The sequence below is a fragment of the Centruroides vittatus genome, unplaced genomic scaffold (genome assembly GCF_030686945.1).
Source record: "Centruroides vittatus isolate TY-2023 unplaced genomic scaffold, ASM3068694v2 contig_1788, whole genome shotgun sequence".
In the NCBI taxonomy this organism is placed as follows: domain Eukaryota; kingdom Metazoa; phylum Arthropoda; class Arachnida; order Scorpiones; family Buthidae; genus Centruroides; species Centruroides vittatus.
This window is the reverse complement of record NW_027121095.1, coordinates 375,938-401,842: the sequence shown is the minus strand read 5'-3', so window position 1 is coordinate 401,842 and position 25,905 is coordinate 375,938. Positions and strand designations below refer to the sequence as shown.

Genomic DNA, 25,905 nt, shown 5'->3' with positions numbered 1-25,905 from the left:
TGTAAGGGAAGGTTGAATGGCGGTGGCCTATTGGTGTCTGGAATCTTAAGATCCATTGCAGCTTTTTTCTGTAGCGCTCTGCTAGTTTGGCCTTTAATCTTTCTTGGATGGGAACTAACTTGGCATTTTCTTCAGCCAGCGTAGCTGGATCTACATCGAACAATGAATCTTCGGCCCGAATGAGATCGCTAAGTACCGAGAATAGGTGCTTTCTAGTCGACCTGATGGCCCTATTGAGGCATAAAAGCCTTACTTTCTTGACGAGCGGTTCACTGCCTGGTGGAAGGCGTATCCGATAAAAAGACATGGGCATTATTCCATTTTTCTTGCAATCCATAAGGAATTGAAGTTTAGCTCTAGCCCTAGTGAGGGCCGTTAGCTTCTTCTGGTATATATTAGCCGGCATAGCTAATGTTTAAAGTACTTCTCTGCTCCTTACCGACACCGGGTATTATAACTATAACTTCAAAAAACGAACCTGTTACCGGTGTAAATCTTCTTATGAGCGTCTGGCTAACGTGTTCGATTCTGAAACGTTCTATTCTATCTTTTAAATTATTCCATCTTCGCCTGAAGAAGAACTGTTTTAGGTTCGAAAACGTTAGCCAGACGCTCATAAGAAGATTTACACCGGTAACAGGTTCGTTTTTTGAAGTTATAGTTATAATACCCGGTGTCGGTAAGGAGCAGAGAAGAATTAAATGAATTGAGTCTTTAGAATAATTCCACTGTATGGTAAATTTTTATATGAAGTCATCAATACAAGATTTGCATAATTAATTTTCCTCGTTTTCATTCAAAGAGAATTGTTTTTGCTTGAAAAGTGATATAAGGATAATGTTTTATCTTTCCATCATATTTATTGTCATGCACCACAATCTTTCAAGCTTTTTTGACCATCTAAATTCTTAAAACATAGGTTATTTTGTATTGTCCTATTTCTGCTGCTAGAGAGCATCATTTGGCTGGAATTGTGAATTTTTTCAAGAAATAACAGACATCGTCAACAATTTAATGCACCTTCCTATCTTTAACAGACTTTAATCAATTAGTCAAACTCAAATACAGCCATCCCAATGAAAAATATTGCAAGAAAATCAGTTTCCTGATGAAAATCAAAAGATCAGTCCCAGATGAGAATGAAAAAAAACAGATTAAAGAAAAAGATTATCTCTGCTTAGTTAATATCAAGAGGCATTGATACATACAAGTATTTTTAGCATATCAAAGATAAAATGTGGCCTCCTTGATGACTACTTTGTAAACCTCTTCAAAAACTTTTGTACCTCTCTCCTGTCAACAATTAAATAAAATAAAATTAAATAAAAAATGGATACACAAGTAGCATTCAGTCAACTATTACAAAGATGTTCAGTAAATAAATACATTAGAGATAAAGAAAAGGACAATGAACAAGCCCAGCTTTGCTTAGAAGATTGGTCTGACAGCATTCACAAAAACAGCAGTAGTGTTGACGCAATCACTTTCCAAATTTATTTGTAGATACCCCTCTTTTCAGAAAAGTTAATCACTTGGGCCTCTCAAAGAAATAAAAATTTTGTATATATTGACATTATTATATATTTAAATAAGATCATGTAAACTGTAAAATAAGAAAATATGGAGATATCAGCTTTGTAAATCTCCAATGCCTCTAGTGTTATGAGTCAGTTAGCATGCTGGGATCTTGTGATTAGGGTGGCATTCTTTAGATCTATCTGTATGTTGTTCTTTGAGGCATATACAGAAATGGCAATGGTGTGTTTACCTTGTTTTATATCAAATTGATGTTCCAACAGCCTCTTACACAATGAGAATTTGGTACAGCCAATGTAGTCCAGCTCTGTACTAAATCTATTATCCCTCACCATAACAAAAAGATAAAACTCTATATCCCAGGTTGTTTGTTTAAGTTTGGATTTTGATATAGTATTTTCACTCTCCAAAATTTTAATTTTCCATTAAATAAAATAGTTAACATTCATCTACCAAATAAACTAATTGGAAACTTTATAGAAGGCATAGGAACCATGTACGACTAAAAATAAACATTGTGTTGTGTGACAACAAGCAGGAAGGGTTTCCAGATAGTGTGACTGTAATTGCCATTCAAATAAAAAAAAACTGTTTGAAAAAATTGTTTCATTTGATTGCTGATGGATTTCTCTGAGTAGCTGATGTAATTAATAAATGGATTTTTAATAAAATGATTTTAGTCTGCTGTGAAGTTTTTACTAGAATCAAACTTTTAAAAATCTAACAATCATTAAAGGTTAAAAAGCTGTTAATTTGTGATAAAAAAAAAAAAAAAAATAGATCATTGGCATGCAATTTAAAAATCCTTATTTAACACTTGTGAATGCACTTCTCAGTAGCTTATTTAACTATTTGAGTTTCTTGACAACACTGTTTATATTGACACAACAATTCTACATAAGACACAGCAATAGCATGTTGATAGTTTATACTCCTCAAGGTGAAATTGCAACAGCACAAAGGAATGTGCTGTTGCAATTGCAGGACCAGTAGAGGCACATTGCAGGACCAGTAGAGGCGACAGAGATATGCAATAGACACTTGTTTATTCAGTAATGAATATGGCCCCCACAAACCACTATATGGCAAGGCATGTTTGATGGGGGAGAGATCTGGTAAGGCTACCAGGCAGGGAAGGATATGAATTCCATTCAGGCTGGTGAGAGTTTGCTATGCAATGTGTGGTGATAGTTATCCTATAGACAGTGTTCAAACCGGGCTCCTCAATTAATCGAGTTGTGAAGCGGAAAATTTTGGTTTTGTGTCACGATTTTGGTGTCATCCTACTCAGCTAAGTGTCCTGCCCACATCGATGTCAAATTTGGCCTGATGTGGCCAAATTTCTCCTTGATTCACGACATTTTTCTTTCGGAAAATCGAAGCCTGTTATCCGGAGCAGGACAACCGCTTTTTCGGATCTGAATTCCACACTCGACACAGGACTCCAACGTGAGTGACCTGTCAAAATATCTACAAAATAGGACCAGTAATAATCATGATTTAGTGTCAGTATGTGTTTCTACGGCGGGTGTCGGCGGGCTCCCAATGATAGCTGTTGACGAACCCTTTGGTTGTTAGTGAGCGGGCCTCATCAGCACCTTCTGGCTAATTTTGACGTGAGTGCTTACATTATTTACTGTGATATCGCAATTTATATTTCACACAAAGTACAAGCACAGACAGAGGTCAACGACGTCAATGGTAATATCAACAGCCGTTCCAACGGTTTCTCCTAACGGATATTTTCATGGTTACCAACAGTTTCTTTGCTGAACAGCTGTGTTTACTACGTCTCCTCTACTTTCATTCAGACATTTACTACGATTTACTACAAATTAAACCAATTGTTACGCAAGTAGAATAAGTTAATTTTAAAAAGTCCTAGTTTAATTCTATCCTTTTCACTCTGCTCGGTCAGGTGATAACTTGGAAGAGTAGAGTTTCTGGAACAGTGGTTTCCACTATCCAATACACATCTTCAGCTTTGGGAATAGGTACTCCCACATACACGGGATATTTACTTGGACTCTAATTATTTAGTATTTGTTGTTGTTATTGTTGTTGTTTTTTTTATGGCCTCAGAGATAATTGAGGACTTCCTGAATAAGTCCACCCAGGTTATGGATGAGATAAAGAAATATGCAATCGAATTTCCGAAATCACACCTTGGAACCAGTCGTCATATTGACTTTATAACCGAGCAATTCATCAAATTTGTTAAACTCGCAGAGGATGCCATGAGAAACTATTACATGTCAATCACTATGGTGGAAAAATTGAGTAGCACGCAGCAAGCGATTGCAGAGAAACTGGACAATATCGGAAATAGAGTAATGCAAAGGACACCACCAGCTCCCCTGTATAGTACAGTAGTCAGTATGGGCGGGCAAGCTAAAGAAAACAGGAAAGTTCCGGAAAACGACAGTCTGAAAGAGGTCTTGCTGGCTTACAGCAGAGACAAAGATAATAAAAATAGCGATTCAGTACGAAAGATCATGCAATCTAAAATTAAACCAACTGAACTGAAGATCAAGGTACAGAGGGTCCGTCGGATTGGAAAGGGAGGTATTGCGGTAGAGTTGAGCGGTAGTGGCGATGCTGCTACCCTTGAGCGAAGCATCGAGAAGAACGTACCTGAGATAACGGCCCACAGACCGAAAAAGAGATGGCCACACATAGTGCTGTTTTCGGCACATACGAACATTACAAAGGAGGAATTGCCAAATCGTTTACACTCCCAAAACCAACTATTACAGGACAACTTCACCAAAGAAGAATTCGAAACACAGTTTCGACTGAAATTCCAGCTGGGAAAAAAGGAAGCCATATACAAGAACTGGGTTGTGGAGGTGTCTCCTGCTGTTAGAAGGATACTAATAGATCTTGGAAAAGTTAACCTGGATTGGTCATGCTGCAGGGTTGCGGATTTCTTTCCGGTCCTGCAGTGCTTCAAGTGCTGCCAATTTAATCACATGACAAAAGACTGCCCACAAATTAAACACACCTGCAGCCAGTGCACAGGGGACCACCCTTTTCGTGACTGCCCTAACTGCAGGGAAGCACCAACCTGCTGTAATTGCATATTAGACAAGACCAAGAATCACAAACACAACGTGAGGGATGTCAAGTGTCCAACATATCAACGGGTTAAATCAATTATTACTACAAGAACCGATTATGGGATATAATCAATTCAACAACATTTGTATACTGCAAAGCAATATTCAAAGAAGCATCCCAGCCACTTCCCTCATCTATGAAACACTACATAATTACGACTTGGTCTTTCTACAAGAACCGTATTGCCGTAATGGCATCCCCTCGTGTTTACCTACGTCCTGCCTGATCCTCAGTGGTACAGGACAGTGCCCATGGGCTATCACACTGGTACCCAATGTTAACTTAACAACATTGCACCACACTAAGTACAGTAACGAGCACATTGTGACTACAGAGACACTGTTTAATAGTGAAAGACTTATTATTATCAATGTCTACTTTCCAGGCTGGATGGAGAGCGAAGGCTTCCTCGAGGACCTACAAAGAATCTTAGATGCCTTTCAGGGAATCCACATCATAATGGTGGGTGATATGAACGCTCACTCCCCAACTTGGGGAGGGGAAAAACTAGACAGACACGGGAGTCTCTTTGAGGAACTTATACATCACAACGACTTCCTCTTACTCAATAATCCAATGTCTCCTCCCACATTTTGCTCTCCACGGGGAAATTCTTGGATAGACGTGTCGACCTGTAGTTCTGGCCTTTACACCAAAATCGTGAACTGGAGAGTTCTCCCTGACGAAACTTTGAGCGACCACGCTCACATTGCATTTGAAATCACATGCTCAAAGAATGAGCACTCCATGGAAAGCACCCCTAGGAGCAAATTCGACCCCAACAGAGCTGACTGGAACCGGATTAAGGCATATTTGGAGAGTCATCTCAATAAAATCTACTCTGAAAATCAAGGCGATGCCAGAGTCCAAATTGAAACAAATATAGACATTATTCGCAAGGCGTGCAAAACATACATACCCAAAAAGACGGCCAGGAGAAGGAAAGTTCCCTGGTGGACTCCGGAACTCGGAGAATTGTGCAAAGAAACCAACAAATTAAGACATATCTACCAAAAGTGTAGAAATGAAAGCAAACGTAACTGGCATAAAGAAGCCTACCTAAATAGCCAACGTGCTTATAAACAGACTATCAGAGGCGAAAAACTACGTACATGGCGTGAGTTTTGTACCATTACATCGAGGGCTCCGTGGGGTTTTATTACAAAAATGTGTACGAACAGATTGCGTAAAGTTAAAATACTGACTGACGAAAACACCGGAAGCAACCCTGCAACTATTACCCAGATTATGACTGAACAGCTTAATAAGTTCTGTCCGGACGACGATCCCAAGGAAGATACTGAATGGCAGAGGGAAATTCATGCTAATAAAGATAAACTTAAACAGAGTGAAAATACCCCTTATTTCACTGAAGAGGAGATAGGTATAGCCTTTTCAACTCTAGGGAAACTCAAGGCACCGGGTCTAGATGAAATTAGCACAGAAATAGCGATCAAGTTATGGGAAATTATTCCATTTTACCTTACTGACCTTTATAACAACTGTCTGCGACACGCAGTCTTTCCGAGATCCTGGAAGAGGGCTAGAGTCGTTCCCGTGCCTAAACCGGGACAGTCCAACGATGTCAGACCTATTTCCCTGCTTCCAATCTTAGGGAAAGTCCTGGAGAAACTCGTTAAAAATAAACTTGAATGGCATGTGGAACATCACCAAAAGCTCAGCGACAGACAATTTGGTTTTCGGCGTCAGAGGTCCGCGGAGAACGCCATAGAACAATCTGTGAACAATATCAAATGCCTCCTGCAAGATAACAAATACGTCCTAAGGGTCAGCCTTGATATCTCTAAGGCTTTTGACAGTGCTTGGTGGCTCCTAGTGACACTACAGCTGCGCAACATCGGCTGCGCAAACACGCAACCTACATAGACTTCTGCTAGACTACTTCAGAGACAGGGAGGCTATTCTCCAAAATGGCCAACAAGAAGTTAGTAAAAACATAACAAGGGGATGTCCACAGGGGTCTGTCTGTGGGCCCCTGCTCTGGAACTTAACGTTTGATACTTTCTTAAGAAGCAACTTTGGGCAAAACTCTTCCACCGCGTATGCAGACAACGTGCTCATGCTGATTGGTGGCAGGTCGAGAGCCGAGCTGGAAACCAAGGGAAATCGCTTATTACAACTCATCAGCACCTGGGGCGACAAGCAAAAGCTGACTTTTAATTCCCAAAAAACAAAGGCCATAATTTTCAATAAACCAAGGGAAAGGAACCTATATCTAAGACCCCCAACACTTAAAATGAACGTGTTGCCATCGGTGGAAAAACTCTTAAGTATTTAGGCATAACACTAGACCACAAACTTTCCTGGGACTCTCATATTGAGAACACCACAAAATGCACCAGGCTCATATTTCAAACGTTGGCGCAGGTGGCCAGGAGAGATTGGGGTCTCTCTCCTGAATCCCTTTCTGCCATATACGACAGCATCTTCATCCCGATCGTCAGTTATGGTTGCGGCACATGGGGATGGGCCGTTTCGAAGGTTCATCCCAGGAGGAAACTGGTGTCTGCTCAGAGGCGGGCACTTCTTTTAATTACAAAGGCCTACCGCACAATCAGTAATGACAGCCTTCAGGTAATTGCAAGAAAGATCCCCATAGACATCGAGGTCATTAGGAAGAGCAAGATCCAGCAATTCAGATGGGGAAAGGATATTCCAATTGGTGATGATATTATTGAATCACAGAGAATGGAAAAACCGTACCCATACTTTAACACATTTCCTGGCGTAAATGATAATTTCACTACTAGCAACTACACACGTATTAATGCCAACATCGAAATTTATACCGATGGATCCGGCATTGATGGGAATATGGGATGCAGCTACATGGCATACGTTGATCGTACGGAAGTGCATCATCAAAAATCAAGCTACATCCTATTTGTACCGTGTTCCAAGCTGAACTCCTGGCCATCAACAACACAGTAGACTGGTCCAATACCACCTACACCAACATGCAGATTTCAATCTTCACAGACTCTCTCTCAGCCCTCAATATAATTCACAGTTGCAAACTCCATCCTCTGGCCGTGGACATTAGGAATAAAATTAACACTTCTACAAACAATTTCCAAATCAACTGGGTCAGATCCCATCAAGGGACTGAGGGAAATGAGAGGGCAGATGCCCTTGCGAAGGAGGCAGCACTGGACCCTAACAACCAATACATCTATGACAAGATCAGTCAGGGCACCCTAAAATACCTACTTTGGGAAGAGGCCATTGGCAAATGGCAAACACACTGGAATGAGATGAATCAACACATCACTTATCGGTTTATTCCCGACCTTGAACAATTCCTCAAGATCAGCTGGTTTACACCTGATCACTACACAACACAGTTCCTGAGCGATCACGGTGGCTTCACCAGTTATCTGGCCAGATTCACCGACCACGCTTCCGAGCACTGCTCCACCTGCACCATCAGAGACGGCGCCACTCACTATTTATACGACTGCACCATCACCACCAGCGAGCAAACAGAACTATGCGTCCTCTTAAATGAAATTCATACAGACTGGCCCTGCGACATGAAGGATATATGGAAAACTACTGAAATTTTTCATACTTTCAAAAAGCTAGCCAAAAAATAACCATCAATCCGCTCCTTCAAAGAAGGCCTCATCAGACAACATAATGGAATTTAGTGTAAGGGCCATCTCAGCCTAACTCGTGCACATGGTATTTGTTATTTGACTTGGATAGCCATTCAGTAGCACACTCCTTGTGCTACTTCTATTTCTACTTACTCTATTCATATTTTATCATTGTAACTTGGTTTTCTTAATGTTTGTCTGCTAAATGCCTATGTTCTGCATCCAGTTTGTAATTGCATGTCATAAGCTATGACAGCATTCTCTCTTATGTTCATTTCCTCACTGTGCCTGCATGTCTAGCTGTATCGTGCAATTTTATGTTATGTATATATTGTTTCACCACTCTTATTGCTGCATGTAATCTACAATATCACAATTGCTTTACATTTAAATTGTACACTATCTCCCTGGTAGTGCCTCTGGCGGAACAGGGAATGTATGAATATACGTTAAATAAATAAATAAATAAATAAATGCAATGTGTGGTCAGGCATTATCTTGCTAGAACACCATGTCAGGTACAGCCTGCACCAGTAACCAAACCACAGGCCCCACAATTCATGTAACATACTGATCTGCTGTCAGAGTATCAGAAATGTGCACCAGGGCAATCCGCTAATCAAACATGCTAGTCCTTTTCTAGTCATGCTAGTTGGTGTGACACTTGGTGAAAAGGACTGGCATGTAGCTTTCCCTGGGATACCACCACAGCATCCACAGCAGTGGGATTCATCCATAAACAAAACCCAATGCCATTCAGTGGTCCAGTTATGATAACAACACCATGCCAGTCCTGCATTCATGTTGAATGGTTAATGGCATCCCTGTTGCTAGTTGCTGTGCATGCAGCCTGACCTCATGAAACATGTTACAAATGGTTTGGGCAAACATAGATGCCCCATTGATTACAATAGGAAGCATTAGATGCCACGTGCCATGGTAAACAGGTTTCCTGATGGGCCATTCAGTGAATCTGCCAGTTTCTGCACTCTGTTGTTCACCAATACAATTCACTTCCTCTTTGGTATGTTCACAGATGTTCCTTTGTGCATCATGTCACATATCACTAGATGGTACTGACAAACCAAGATTGCTTAGCTCCAGGATACAGTCTTGTTCCCCAGTTACTAACAGGTGGTATTCAGCTCGCTGGCATTTTCTAACTACTTCAAAAGTTTGAATGTCACAAACTGTTGCTGATAGCATTTATGGCCCAACCTGGCTACTGGTCTCAACAGCCCATATCCGATGCATACATGAACTTAATCATTTGCATATCTCTGTCAGTTCTACCGGTCCTGCAATTTGCATGTTGCTATGCACAATTCTTCATGGTGTTGCAATTTCACTTTTGAGGAGAGTATTATGGATCATCAATAAACCAATGCATGTAATCTTGATTTTCAGCCAAACCTCTATAATTCGTAACTTTTTAACTCACTCTTAATTTTTAGACAGTGGATCTTCCCAGACCTGGACAAATGCATAATGTCATGAGAGATGACAATATTCAAGCAGTGAACATTATGTCATGTGAGCATTGATGATATTGCTCACACAATCCACATCAGTGCAATGGAACAGTGATTTCAGCAGTTACCAGCATCTTTCTTCACTGCAGACAACTCAAAACTCATACACCATTTAGACTGTTGTCTGAACACTTGAGAAGACTATTTTTAAATTCTTCAGGCCCTGTAGTGAGTGTAAGTGTACTGTGTCTGTAAATCCTTACATATACAATAAATCAGACTCAGGCATCCAATGCAAGTATTTCTGTTTCACTTGAAGGAAACATATATGCATCTCTCTTTGCATTCATCCAGAAAATTGTTTTATTGTAAGTACTGTTCGTCAAATCATAAGTTTACTGCAGAAATTTGTTTAAGACAAATTACAGTGGGTGATCGGTTAATGAACATAATCTGTTCCAAGACTATGTTCATTAACCAATTATCGATTTACCATAGATTTTTGTGGGAATTTGATTAATTCATTCTGGAGACCCATAAAAATGAATAAAAAATTATATACTTTCTTACTACACTTGTTTACATGTAATAACAAAATAAAAGCAACCTCTCCATTTTTTCATGGATGGCACATCTTTGTTTCTCATATGCAGTTTTTATTACTCCTTTATCAGCTCAATTCTTTTTGATTATATCTTTCTTAGCTAAGATTTATCTACTGTAGACCTGTTGAAGTCATCTGAACAATACCAGACATTTGCCCATTTGCTCTACCTTGGCTATTATTTCTTAGTTTATATAGTGAACACAGTTCTTGACACCACTCTTTTCAGGCCCCATAATAATATATTTTTTAAACAAAAACTTCAGAAAAGCACTTACAAAAATTTAGAAACAGAAATTAACTAGTGCAAAAAAGGTTATGTATACAACTGTAAAAGCCTAATTCCACAAACCATGTATAGATGCCATTAAAATACAGTTTTACAAATCTTAAATGCAACATCACTTCCTGTTGTTTGTCCTGTCAAGTGTTCGTTGTCCGAACATAAAAATCTTTCGCGAAAGTGTTTGTTGTCTGATCTGTTCACAGTCTGAACTGTTCGTTAACTGATCACCCACTGTATATAATTTAAAGCTTTTTTTAAAGATTATCCATAATAGTACTCTAGATCAGTGTTCCGCAACTTTTTCAACTTGCGGCATATCCATGACTCAAAGTGGCACACCAAAATGTTATTCCCCCCAAAAACATATGATATGATACTAGTAATAGAATGATGTAATGCCACTAACCTATTATTATTATTATCATCATCATTAAACAGACATCAACACCTGTGAGCAAATTTATTTTACATTTAATTTCTTAGAAAAAATAAAAATGCATGACTTGTAATAAAGAATAAACAAACATCTTATTTCATCAGTGCTGTGGCAGAGAATGAAATACAAGCATAAGAAACACAGCAACTGTGATAAAAATATATAAATAAAACTTGACAATTAATAGAAGGTGTAAAAGTTCACATCACACCTTTCACATTGTGACGGCACACCGGTTGCAGAACACTGCTCTAGATCACTGCTACTCAAACTGTGGTCCATGACAAAATTTTATTATTTAATGTAATATTATATAGAAATTCTCCCATCAAGCATGATGGAATATTTTTTATGAGAAAGTAGATTGAAGAATTGAGAAGAGCTTTAAATCGAGCTTGACATTGTGATGCTGTTTCTGCAGCCCTTGACAAAGCCATTCTTACTTGATGTTGGCTCAAGTCAGACGTCACGGCCTTCAGGGGTCTCGGTTGTCCTTATTCTTTTAGATCTAGAATTTGCCTGACCAATTTTACTCTTATTCCCCTACTATACTCCTTTAGGCATTTTTTTTTCTTGACAAAATAGCAAGACTTTTTAATTCCACATTGATAAAATAAAAATAAATTGTATGTATGTTAATTAGGAGAGTGATAACACTTTCTAAACAACAGGCTTGTTAGATCATTACTTCCAATTGGATAATAGTATGTCATATGATCACACTATGGCATTTTTTTTTTTTTTTTAATTTGTTATAGAACTGACATGATGAAGCTATCATTTTTAAAGTTTAAATTCTAAATTTAATGAAGAAAGTTTAAAATATGCCATTTGCCAAAATATTTTAAAATTTAATTTAAGAGAAATTTCCTTGTCAACATGAACATCATGTGGTCACTGACATCACTGCAATATAAGCACAATCATCGTTCCAAAATCTATAAAACATTTATTCTAAAGCTAATATTTCTGCAAAATAAGTAGTCTATACTTTCCATCAGAACATAAAATGAATATAACCAGAATTTCATCTGGATTGGACAAAAATTGCAGAAATTGTAAGGAATTCACACACACACAACAGCTTTTATATTAGTAATTTTATGTTTTTGAATAGTTTTATTAAACACAGTGTCAGGGATGGACTAATGACTGAAAGCAGCTCACAAACCCATTTTTCAAAATGATTAAAACCAAATTTTGTCATCATATTTTCTTATTAATTCAATATAAAAAATTTTTAAAAATTGCATTTGAACTTTATTCTCTCCATTTTATAATTATTTTTATTTTCACAAATACTGGTCAATGACAGAATGGAATAAAAAAACTGATCTGTGAACACAAAGTTCAAGAAGCACTGCTCTAGGCAATTTCATCATGAGGATTGAAATGATTTTGAGTATAAACACTGTCTAATAAAAATACAAATTTTAATGAAAAAGTCTCCTTTATTATAATGGTTTCTCTGTTGTAAAGAAAAAGCAATTTATTTGTTTTATTATATAATATATTTTTTTCCAGTTTCTCTTACAAGTCACCCTGTGTAATTAATATATAATTACTAGAAAGACAAATTTTAACTCAACTTAGCACTTTAAAACCTCCATGAAATCATTATTTTCAACTATCAATTACAAAAATGTAGATTAATTGATGAAGAGAATTTTAAAATGTTTTATATTACTTTAAATATTCATAAATAAATATGTGATCCTTTCAAATAATTAAGATTTTTTTATAGCAGATCTATTACTAGAATTTGGCCAAACTGTTCAAACTTACATAATATAACTCAAAAGAAACAAGCTTTGAATCTATTTCATTTGAGACTAGAATAAGTCTTAAAAATTAGTTTTTATAGGAATATTTTTTGGCAGGTAAATTCAATATTATCAATGTAATGAATTCATTTTGATAGTATTGAGAACAAAGCAGAATAAGTTTCTCAAAATTGCAGTCATAGCTATATGTAACTGTATAAAGTTCACATGTAAAGTTTTAACTCTTGAGATGATTTAAAAAAAGTTATTTTTTAAATTAAGTCCAAAGTTTCTTTTGGGTTACATCTTGTAAACATTATCATTCATAAAACGTTAAGCTGCATATAAAAGTAAATGTAAAATATATAGTAATTTCAATTGAAAACTTACTTCTTCAGCAAATTTTCTAAGATTTTTTTCTCTGACATAAACAAATGGCCTTATTATTCGAATATCTTTCTCTCTAAAATATTTTAATCAGAATTAATATAATTTGTACAAATATTTTATTTAAAAAAATAACTTACTTGTTTGTATAATGTGCTTTCATTGTTCGGAGCCTTCCATTATGAAATACAGACATTAAAAAACTAACAGAACAAAACATTTGTAAATTTAAACATTTAATAAAGTTTTTTACTATTTGTTTCTTTAATTACCTCTCTGTCAAATCGTCTAAATGTTGGCCTAGAGCTATGACGTTAAAACCGCCTCTTCTTGCCGTTGCATAAATACGACCTCTCTTCATGCGACTACAAAAGCTACAAATTGAGGTGCATTCGTCCATCGAAATGGCTTGTTTCATTATAGCTATATAACAGATGTTAATACTGCTACAAAAAAAATTAATTAGTATATTATTTAATAAAAATCAAAATACCTTGTTCTTCATAGTAATAAGGAACTCCTAAAGATGCTAAATATGACTTTAGGGGACTAGGATCATAAGCTGAACTACCAGGATCGACTGTGACTGCTGCCAATTCAAAATTTATGCCCTAAATTATTTATTTTAATAAAACATTTAGAGTTAAATATAAAAAATTGAATAATATTTTATATAAATATATATAAATTACTGTATATCAAAAGCAGTAAATCATCTTATCATTATTGTATTGACAAAAAATATCTTTCATGTTCAATGAAATGCAATTGAATAAATAAAAATTGGTTAAGAAATCAGAATTACTGAAATGGTAACTTCAGTTGGTCTTATGTTCATTATTTTTATTAAAATATAAATTAAATACCACTAGGATTAATTAGGCTTTAATTCTGCAATTTCTGATATCTGTTATCAATATAAATAATGAGACAATTAAGAATGATTGATATTTAATGATCTTACCTTTTTGTTGCTATAAAACTGATATTGATGTAGTGTATGGAGTAATGATAATGAATCTTTTCCACCAGATAAGCAAACTAAAATCTTATCATTTGACTGTATCATATTAAATTCTGATACTGCCTGAAAACAATAACAAAACAAAATTATTTCTCTCATATCTGTAATAATATATTTTTTATAAAATTATCAAAAAATACCTTTAGAAATGGTTTAAATATTGATTTTGGAGGAGAATGCCAAAGAATTTTTGTATCATTCTTTAAAACTTTTGCTGTTTTTGATATTTTACTTGTAGGATAATTCAGACTGCATTTTTCATTTTCTTTGTTTGATTCACTGATTTCTTTATATTTGCATGGGCAGATACTGTTTGTATCTGTAATTTCAGAATCTGTGTCATTTCTGTTTGTTTTTGTAATTTCATTTTGATTTTGCTGTGTTTGATTTTTGTCCAAATTATTTAAAGGATTCTGCTTAATGACAGAAATGGCATTTTCATCACCATTGTGATTGTTTAATGGTAATATTGTTATTTCTTGTTCTTCCAGAATCTCATTATCAAACTCACTGGTAAAGTAATTTTTGGGGCAAAATGGTATAATCCTCAGTGACTGATGTCTCTGCTCTAAAAGGAAAGTTTTGGCTTCAGAAGGCAGAAGGAACCATCTTAATTTAGTAGCTTCATCATCAAACATTACTTCTTGATCGGCCAATTGATATCGCTGAGCTGTCTGGTTGAAAAATAAAATGTTGTGCTTTTACAATTATTAATTTTAAAAATAAAAATACTTACTTTTTTAGCAACAGAAAAAATTTCTCTGGCTTTTTCTAAACATTCCTAATAAACAAATAATTGGTTCAGTATATAATTATTTATTTATTTATTTTTGAAATCTCAAAACTTATTACAAAATTTAATTTAAAAATTAATAAATACTTGATAACTAGCTGGCAAAGGATTAGTTAATACTTCTTTGGGTTGAGTAAAATGAAATTTCCCACTTTCATACGAAATAGAACCAAGCCACTTTCTATCTTTAAACACCTAAAAATTAAACACATATAAACTTTCAAAGTATTTTAAATGCATAATTACTATTTTTAAAAATAATCATACTTGTTGATTTCTATGTTTCCATTCACCAGTTTCAGGATTAAAAATATACTGAGGAAGTAATTTCCACCCCTCTTTTGCAACCATAGAAACTGCTTCTATTATAAAATCTGCTTCTTCATCCGGAATAAAAAATGGAAAATTTAATCTTGTGAAACCAGGCCTAAGCACTTCACGTTCAGAATATTCCAAATATCTTCTCAAATGGATTCGGTCTAATGTTCTGTTGGAAAATTTATTTTTCACTGGCTATGTAAAGAACATTTAGTGCAAATGGAAGTTTTATTCATATATAAAATTGATTAAACAGATATTTTTATTTAAATGTTTAAACATTTTTCAAGCCTAATTTATCTCATCTTCAGATACATACTTAAAAACTCAATGGAACATATTAATATTTTCCGAATTTTGAGTAAATATTCAAAACAAGTAATGCATCATCCCTATACTGAATGAGATTTCCTACAGACTAGACATGTGCAAAAAGAAAGTTATGTGAAAGTTTTAACATTTAGTGGAAATTCAGAAAAACAGTCAAATGTTAATATGTTCCATTGCATTTAAACATTGAAAAATGTTTAAACATTTAAATAAAAAAATGTCTTTAATCAATTATGAATTATATATATGAGTAAGGATATGACGTCAAAGATAGATGAAGTGGAAGTATATATTCATATATAAAATAATATGACAAGACATCTTACTGAATAATTGTTGTTGTTAGTACAGGGTATTCAAAAAGTTACTGTGCAGTGAGAAATTTGTAATGACATTAACATTATACATACAGTATTACAAGACCTGTAAACTGTATGCAATACCTTACTTATAACTTTAATGTCATTACAAATTTCTCACTGCATGGTAACTTTCTCTGTATTATTGTTTTGTTAACTCTATTTTTTAGTTATTTGTTAATTTCTTTAATGCAAAGATGACATTGTAGCTGATACAGAGAGTTCCATTCTATTTTTTTGTATTTGTTTCCTTCCTTCATAGTAAAAACTGCATTCCTAATGATAAACAGTTTGTTCAAAAGTACTAAAATATTAAGAATTTTTGTATTTTTAAAGTATAACTTCATAAAAAAGCATTTTTCTGTTTATTTTTGTTTAGTTAAATATCAGACAGCTTTATCTAATTAATATCAATGATTGGGTGTAGAAAAACAACTTTTATAAATTAAATATATTCATTTTTCTAATGACATGAATTTTAACCATCTGAAATTTTTCAAAAATATGTATGAAAATCAAATGTAACTTAATTAAATTTGTCAAGTGATTATTTTTACTTATTCATCAATTACTTTAAAAACTTAAATCAAAATAAAAATAAGAATTACGATAAAGTACCATTTGATAAACATTTACATTATAAAAAAATAAAATTAACATTTAAAAAAATTATTCTAAAAGAAAAATAAAATTATTTATTTTATCTTTTGATCTATAGTAGACTAATATTTAAAACATTCTATATCTTAAAATTTTAATTTACTAATCTATTTAAAATTACCTGTCTTCAGCAAGAAGATCTTCAATATGCAATGCTAAAGTTTCATCAATTCCTAACAAGTCTTGAGCATAGGGTCCAGCACAGGCACATCCCCCTCTAGACTGTATTCCAAACACATCATTTAATATTGTGCTTATATAGTTGTGATGAAGCATTAGTCCAGATTCCAGATGAATGATGGAAAAAGAAAACACTGGCAAACGAGGCACTTTTGAATTTCCCAAAATAATTAATTGTGGTACCTTTTTCCAAGCAGACATTGCTTTACTGAAAGATTATAATAATAGTAATAGAATGTTTCATAAATAAAATGTTTATGCTTATTCCAGTTTTTGAATTTATTAATTATTAATTTATAGTTTTGGACAAAAACATATTCTATTATATTTACCTACAAAAATGATGTTCTTTTTTCATAATTACTTCTGATGTGATGGCTTCCTTTAACTGAAATATCATTCCTGCTCTGATAGAACCAATAATAGATGGTGTGCCTCCTTCTTCTCGCATTTCAATTTCTTGTAAATATCTATGCGTTTCTCTTGTCACCTATGAAAATGAAAGAAATTGAATTTATAATATCCTAAATTACTCTCATATTACTGACTAATAAAAATATTTACAAAAAATACACTTCCTCCGCCACCGCCACCCGAAGGTATGGGATTACTAAATAACTTTTTCTTTGCTATCAGAATACCTGAATTGAAATAAATACATTTAATAATTTTGCTTTAAGCATATTTAGGTTATCAATAAATTTTTTTAAAATTTACTAAACTAAAAAATAATTTGTGCTTTACCTGGTGTATCAGGACCTCCAATAAATTTGTGTGGGGATAAAAATATGGCATCTTTACATACAAGGCCTTGATGTGGTCTAAAAATTTAAGATATAATTTCAAATTCAGTTCTAATAAATTATGTAAACTAAATCTAAATAAATCTAAATCTTGGAGAAAGTCATTTTTAAATGCAATAAATTTATTAATGTATATTTTCTGAAATAAAATATTTCCCATGTTCAATGGCCTGATTAAGATTTATGTTTTAAAAATAAAAAAGTAAAATTTTAAATGAAATTTCCTGACATTCGAACATTGATAAATCAGTTTTATATCAAGTTATAATTACATATTCAGTTGTAAATTTGATATTTTTAAAATTTCAAATTGTATTATAAAAAAATTTTAATTAATATGAAAAACAACTCAACGTTCTTTAAAAATAACAAAAAAACAAACTGCTTTTTTGTTATTTAGTACTTAATTTTTATAAATGAAAAATAATAATCTTACCCTGTTACTACTGGATTCATGTTAATCTTAACATATGGTGCAGCTGCAGCATAGTCCCAAAATGCTAATGCATTATATTTATGTAACAAAGCAGTCACCTCTATATCATCTGTCAATATACCAGTAATATTAGAGGCAGCAGAAAAAGTGCCAATCAGTGATCTTTCAGAATTCTGATATTTCTAGCAGAAGAAATAAGATATATTTACATAAATCAAAATTTTCTCACCATAATATAACATTTTTAAAATAATTCAAAACTTATTAATTTCTCAATAAAATACTTACTTGTAATTCTGTTTCTAAATGATGTAAATCAAGTAAACCATCTTTAGTCTCTTTGATTCTAACAATCTAAATTTTAACAAAAAATTAATGCAAAATTCATTAATTTCAAAATTATTATTTGATTGAATTAAGATGGCATAAAGTAAATAATAATATTATGCTACATTATTGGAAATATTTTTGTTCTACTTTACATGTAGCACAGATATCGACAAAACTATAAAAAAATAATTAAAATTTGTATCTTCTTTCATACAAACAGATGTTTAATGTAATATATCAACTAGTGTAACAATATAAAGGATTATATAGTCAGGCCTATGTATTCATGGGAGTTTCATACTTTTACAATATAATCCAATCATGTGGATATTTTATCTTTTACGAGATTTACTGTGAGTTCTTAGGCCAAGACTCCACTAGCGTAAAAACGGACGTAAACCCCTCACCGTAAAAACTTTTAATCACGTGACCTATTTGCATTTGTGCTCAGATTGCATGGAGGTCCGGCTAGCAAACTTTTTATGGTGATGGTGCTGTCGAAGTTACACCTATACAGTTGTATACGTGATATATTAATATAAAGACAATGATTATATTCTACGAGTTTTTTCTGTACTATAATTATAAATGTAGTAAAAATAATATCTTTACTTTCATATGTTAACTTTTATTATCATATTATTCAGATAATATACAGCACTTATAAGCTTAGCTTTTTTATTATATACTCCTCAAAACTGAAGAATTTTCCTTTGGCCATCCATATCATGTGTTTTAGACATCCATTACTATAATCGGGATACCTCTTGTCGTAGACACATGAATACTTTCCTATGTTTTCGATAAATCTTTCCATAAATCTTGCGCGTGCTTATGAATACATTGCACTCACTACCATGAGAGAGTAGTTCCTCTCTCATTTCCTCCTGTTTCATCGTCTCTGCCTCTGCTCTAGTCCTACTGTAAATATTGCACATATGCTACCTCAATTGTATCTGCTTTCTATATTGATCCGTATTATTTTGTACTTTGTTTTTGTACTGTATTGTTCTGTATTTAAACTGCAACTGTATATAACACTTTATATTTTGTTTTGTATCCTCTTATTACTGTAACCTATTTTACAATTTGTTTTATGTACTCACAAGTTTTGTAACTCTTGTGTTTAATTCCATTTCTGCATCCAACCACATCTTTATGTTATATTATTATGTATTAACACAAGTATCATTATATTAATTAATTTGTATATCATCCAGGAATTTTATTATTTTAGATAATTCTGTAATCACCCAAATTTTTGCAAACAAGCTGTAAATTAACTGTACTAACACTTGTTTCTACTCCTCAAATTGTATCTACTCCCGTTTATCATCCCAAATTAGCATCTTAAATATTTCTGTAATTATCTGTATTTGTAAACAACTTGTAATTTAACTGTATCTTGTTTTCACCCCCGGCAGTGCAATGCGGAACTGGGGCATGTACTGATTTTGTACATAATAAATGATATTGACTATTGACTGACTGATAAATCTTTCCAGATCTATTGTAGAGTAGCCACGAGAGAACATACACAAAAGCTTGTTTTCCACCATTTTCACACCATGTCACAATGACCTAGATTTCATTGACTTCTGATTGGTGGATGATACCGTTTTACAGCCGTATCCACGTCAAAAGTGGAACACTGTTCAACTCACTTTTATGCTGGTTTTATGACTTGCTCAGGCGTAAAATATCATGGTCATGTGATTAAAGGCTTTTACAGTGAGGAGTTTTACGCCCGTTTTTATGCTAGTGGAGTCTCGGCCTTAGTCTCAAATAAAAGGCTGAACCTCAGTATGCTTTAGATGAATTCCTGTGTAAAAAAGGACAAGTGAGCAAACCTTTTGGATAGTCTAAATTCATGTTTTTAATGAACTTTAATGTCCAGATGATGGAAGGAATGATAAAGAAATTGGAAGAAGAATTGGAATTGCAAGGACTACATTTACAAACATGAAACAAGTGTTGACATCAAGGAAGATTAGTATACAAACAAGAGTTAGGTTGGCAAAACATTGTGTTTGGTCGACCCTGCTTTATGGAGTAGAGTTGGACAATGAATGCAAATAATGAAAAGAACTTAAAGGCATTTGAAATGTGGATGATTCGAAGAATGCTGAGAGTTCCTTGGAGGGCAAGAAGAACAAATGAAGATATCCTGGCAACTGCAAATCAGAAAAGAACCTTACTAGAAGTAGTAAGGAAAAGAAAAGTGAGTTATCTGGGGCATGTACTGTGACACCAAAGCCTACAAAAACTATTACTGGAAAGAATGATTGAAGAGCAAAGAGTCAGGGGTAGGCCAAGAATGAACTGGTTCAACAACATCAGGAATAGGACATACTTAACGTATGAAGAGTGCTCAAGAGAAGCACAAGATAGATCATGGTGGTGTGAAATGGTTGTCAACCTCCTGACAGGAAAAGACACCTAAAGAAGAAGAAGAATGTCCAGAATTTTCAAATGTAACAACATTAAAAACTGAATAGATTCAAATGTAGTAGCCATATTACTTTTCAAAAGTATTCAAAAGTACATTTACATATACTTTTTATTTAAATAAAACTTTTAAAATACTATGATTCATTTTCAATTAAAGGAAATTAAATGAATTAAATTCACATGACTTGAATGCTGATTCTAATTTGAATTTCATTTTTTTATTTGTTTAATTTTAAAGTAATAATGGTTCCATAATTCTATAATGTTTACTACATCTCTTATTTTTGGAGTTTGATTCCTTATGATAATTAGTTCAAACTTAATAACAGGCTTTACTATAATTAATACAGGATGTCTATATGTACAGAATATAAAATTTTATTGATCTATCTATCTTTAACAGTTTTGTCTCTAGAGTGGTCTAAAGTAGTATACATAAGTATATCACTTTAGACCAACAATCACCAACCTCTCTGATCTCATGAACCACTTAAACTCACAATTTTGAATCTTGCAGACCACTATCATGAACTTTTTTAATGATACAAAAACTATTCTATATCTACTATATAAAGCTGAAAAACTGGATTCTGCCACTAGGGGCACCCCTAGCTATTATTTAAATTAACAATATAAATTAATTTATATTTATTTTATATTATTACAGTATAATATTCAGTATATTATTATTTTTATTTGTAATTTAGTATGTCCCAATGCCTGCATCGGGCCTTTTGACTGGTATGATCATAAACTTTATTTTACTTTATTAATATGAAATTTACTTGTTTAATTATAACAAATAACTGTAAAGTTTGTTGCTGCTTTTTTGAAATAAGTTTATGGATTCTTGGCTTTTTTCCATGAAGGATGACAACTGCACTCACAACATTATTTACTGTTGACTATTTATTGATAACAGTCATTTCATGATTGGTTTTAGATTCATATAACCTTGAGTTGATCAATGATAAAATTTCTTCACAGACCACTGGCTGGTGACTGCTGCTTTAGACCACTCTAGAGACAAAAATGTTAGAGATAGATAGATCAATAAAATTTTGTAGGAACATTTATCTTGACACATGAAAACTATGGCCAGAGTTTCAAGAATAGTTACACTGTTACAACACCAACATCACATAACAGCAGCACTGTAAAGTGCTCAAAACTTTTGTCACCTCTAAACTACAGCAGAGATGATGTTTGATTAACATCGTGTACAGTGGAACCTCGCTTAACAAGCATCTCTCATAATTCACATAACAAGCAAAACAAATTGCAAAAAAATGACTCGCTTAACGAGCAACATTTTGCATAATGAGTGATGAGGAGAGGAGAAGTCCCAGATTACGCACATGCTACATCAGTCTGTGTTTAGCACTAGTTCTGCTAGCATCTTAGTGTCTCTTGTAATCACACATTTTTCCAAACCTGTGTTCAGACATATTACATATAAACATCAACAACCATAGCCCATTATATAATAAACATGCTAAATGATATGCCAAATTCTTGGGCTATGTAAAGGCTATAATTAAATATTAGAAATTACTGTATTTCAATTTTTTTTTTTTTTTTGTTTTCTGCAAATTGAATTTGCATTCCAGGTTGATTCATTCTGCACTAGAAGAAAAGATGATGATGATTCATGCTCCTTAACAGTGTATATTGTATAATTTTCTTTAAATAAACATTATCCATAAAATATTTTGAGTATTTTTTTCGGCATGGAACAAGTTGTATTTTACATTAATTTATATGAGAAAAATTTCCACTTAATGAATGTTTTGCATTACAAGTAAGATTCTGGAACGAATTATGCTCGTTAAGCAAGGTTCCATTGTATATTTAAAACTCTACACTTCAGTCATTATGAGAAATGTACTGTCTAACACACTTGGTGATGAAAAGATAATCTCAAGTCTTTTTTCAATGCAATGGCCTGCTCATTCACCCTTGAGACTTCTGCTTTTGAAGCTATTTGAAAACATTATTTATACACACTATATTTTATTAGACTTCTGTTATTAAATTTAGTACACATTAATGCCAAATAATGATATTTTACTTATCAATTTGCTTTCTCAAATCTCACTTAGAATATAAAATTGATTAATGTTTAGATAATTTCAATTTCTTTTATATGTAAAATGTAAAATTCATAAAATTAATAAAATAAACTTCAGTTTATTGTATGACTTTTCACTCATAAATAATGCTTCTGACATTATAAGAAAATAATTAAATAGAAACTATTAAAAATAAGCATAGTTCTGCCAATAATCTACATTAATATTCAATTATATAAATTCAGCTTTTACATTTACAAATTGCCCTCAAGATGTAAAAGCTGAATTTTTTAAAAATTAAACATTAATAAATCTAATCTATATATGCAGTAATACCCCGCTTAACACAGGGATGCAATCCTAGATGACAAAGAGCTAAGCAAAACAGTGTTTAATGAGGTCATTTTAACAGAGTAAATAGGGAAAGAAAAACGTGACCAAAAATAAACAAATTTTACTTTAATTTTAAGTTACTTTTATATTAATTTGTATAATAATATATGTTAAATAACACATAAACATATGCACATAGAAATGTAAAGTTCATTTTTTTGTGATGAAGCTCCTGGCTTTTCTGAAATTCTTGCTTTTTGTGATAAAGTCGTGTAGTTTCATTTGTCGCCTTTTGTTTCTTTTCTTAAGCAAATGTCGGTAGCAGGAGATTGCATCCAAACCACCTCATTTTGCTTTTGCACTTCTTTCGAAATATGGATCATTCGCTACAGTTTGATCAACGATTTTGGTTACCATTACCAAACTTTTACTAAGGAAATCTGTAGCAAGTTCTTTGGGTTCTTCGTTTTCAGAATCACTATTTTCCAGTTTTATATGAATTCCTTGTTCTGCCAGTTCTTGAAGGTTGTTGTTGGTAAGGCTCTCACTAAAAACCTGCAGTAATTCCTCAATATCCTGCTCGTCTACATCTCCTAGTCCTGATGTATTGATTAGGTTGACAATTTGGTCAACCTAACAATACAGCAATAGGCTCTTCTCGTTGAGAATTCTTGAATACCTTCAACCATAACTTCTTCCACACTCTGTTCATGCATTTATCAGTTAATTCTTGCCAAGTGAAGTTGATATTTCCTATGGCATCCATAATGTTATATTTTTTCCAAAATTGCATCAAACAAACATAGATTTAAGGAAAGTACATCACTACAACGAATTGCAACCTTTTGCTGATTGGTTCGTGTTTGGAAATAATCATATTATATACAAATCAATGAAATGCCATGATAATTTTGAATCAGCATAAATTTTGAGCATTTTTTTAGGCTTCAAGCAGACCGCGTTACATCAAATCAGTGTTAATCGAGGCAGCATTAAGCAGGGTCTTACTGTACTATCATTTTAACAAGAATGGAAAGTCTAAAAAAATTCATTTCAATATTTTTCTGAATTTATATTATAGTAATCTTTCAAAAACATTGTTTTGCCACATAACATATTAATTTAGGATATTATTTACTTTCTAAATTTGCAATGCTATAAAAAATTAAGTGCATCTACAAAATTTCATATTACAGTTAATTCTATTTATATTATATTTAAATGTTTAAAAAATTAATAATAAAAACAATTATTTCATTAAAAAAAAATTACCTGTGCTCCTAATTCTCTCCATGGTAATAAATTAGAATGATGTTCAAAAGGACCAACAAAGACAATCTAACCAAAAAAATTTTTTAAGAAAAAATATATCATTGAAGATTTAATAAATTTAAAATATTTTGATTTTAATTTAATCATCATATAAAAATTATTATTTTTAACTTAATTCCCAATAATAATACAGTAGACTCTTCATAAGTCAACACATTCCTAACCAAAATTTTATTTTTGTCCCAACTTAATCAGTGTATTGACCATTTTCATTCCAAAGTAAATAGAAGTGGCAAACAAAAGAAAACTAAAGATTTTGTCAATAGCTTTAAAGGTATCTCAAAGACTGTGGAGAAAAGCAAAAGGAAAAAAATAAGAAATTGTGAGAAACTTTGACATTCTATTACATGATTTTCTACTTATCTGAAAATCAAGATTTTGGGAAGCATTGACAAACAACAGAATCAGACAAAACAGAAAATAAAGCATAAATTTAATAAATTTAAGTATCCAAATGATGCTGAAGTGGTTTGTAGAGTAAAGAGAAAAGTCTATTCCTGTTTATGAAAAACTTCTTAGAGAAGAAGTTAAACAATTTAGACAACAGTTGGGACAAACCAATTCAAAACAAGTAGCAGATATCTGGATAAATTTAAGAGGAGGCATGGAATAGTTTTCAATAAAATCCGTAGTGAAAGTGCAAAAGTTTAAGAGCAAGTAAGATACAGCATTCTTTAATCAATAAAAAATTAAAAACATATTATATTTTCTAATTATAATATATGATGTAATGTATTTCCTGAAAGAACAAACATCTCTAAAAATTTATAAATATAAACATTATGTTGAATGTTAAATTAAAAATCTAAAAACTGGTGGATAGAAACAATACATTACTTAAATAATTATACAATACAATACATTATTTAAGTGAAAAATTAAATTTTAATAAATGTTTATTAAAATATATCTGCACCTTAATTTCATCAAAGGTTTATTAAATTCAGATTTCATTAAAAAAATAAATAAAATAAAAATTTATTTACATTTATTAAAAATAACATGTAAAACAACTATATAATGTAGTATTTTAATTACTTCTGTAATCTGTTTTTAATTTCATACTTACAGGAGATTTTTGTAGGTTTAATGCACTGATAAGTTTATGAACTGCACCAGTACAACCAGTTCCAACAAAAATTACAGAATCATGTTCACTTGCATTCACTGCATTTCTGATGATATCTCTATTATAATTCATTTTAAAATAAATAAAAATGAATATTTATTATCTTGTTTTTAAAACATACAATTTCATAT

At 32.7% G+C, this 25,905-nt stretch overlaps 1 protein-coding gene across 2 annotated transcripts in view; it reads right to left on the bottom strand.

Moving 5' to 3' along the window:
- LOC136969461 (uncharacterized) overlaps positions 1–25,905 on the bottom strand; it is a 55,826-nt gene that overhangs the window by 6,150 nt on the left and 23,771 nt on the right. The window contains exons 3-19 of one of the 2 annotated variants that reach the window (XM_067263622.1): positions 25,715–25,832; positions 24,586–24,651; positions 18,416–18,481; positions 18,128–18,309; positions 17,633–17,709; positions 17,453–17,529; positions 17,221–17,378; positions 16,830–17,096; positions 15,309–15,528; positions 15,129–15,236; positions 14,985–15,029; positions 14,389–14,922; positions 14,189–14,311; positions 13,718–13,835; positions 13,497–13,647; positions 13,365–13,427; positions 13,228–13,300 (exon numbers count right to left, since the gene is read on the bottom strand). In XM_067263622.1, the coding sequence (XP_067119723.1) occupies positions 13,228–13,300; positions 13,365–13,427; positions 13,497–13,647; positions 13,718–13,835; positions 14,189–14,311; positions 14,389–14,922; positions 14,985–15,029; positions 15,129–15,236; positions 15,309–15,528; positions 16,830–17,096; positions 17,221–17,378; positions 17,453–17,529; positions 17,633–17,709; positions 18,128–18,309; positions 18,416–18,481; positions 24,586–24,651; positions 25,715–25,832 (2,446 nt within the window). Of the gene's footprint in view, positions 1–13,227; positions 13,301–13,364; positions 13,428–13,496; positions 13,648–13,717; positions 13,836–14,188; positions 14,312–14,388; positions 14,923–14,984; positions 15,030–15,128; positions 15,237–15,308; positions 15,529–16,829; positions 17,097–17,220; positions 17,379–17,452; positions 17,530–17,632; positions 17,710–18,127; positions 18,310–18,415; positions 18,482–24,585; positions 24,652–25,714; positions 25,833–25,905 lie in introns of those variants that run through there. The other variant, XM_067263623.1, reaches the window with a different exon arrangement.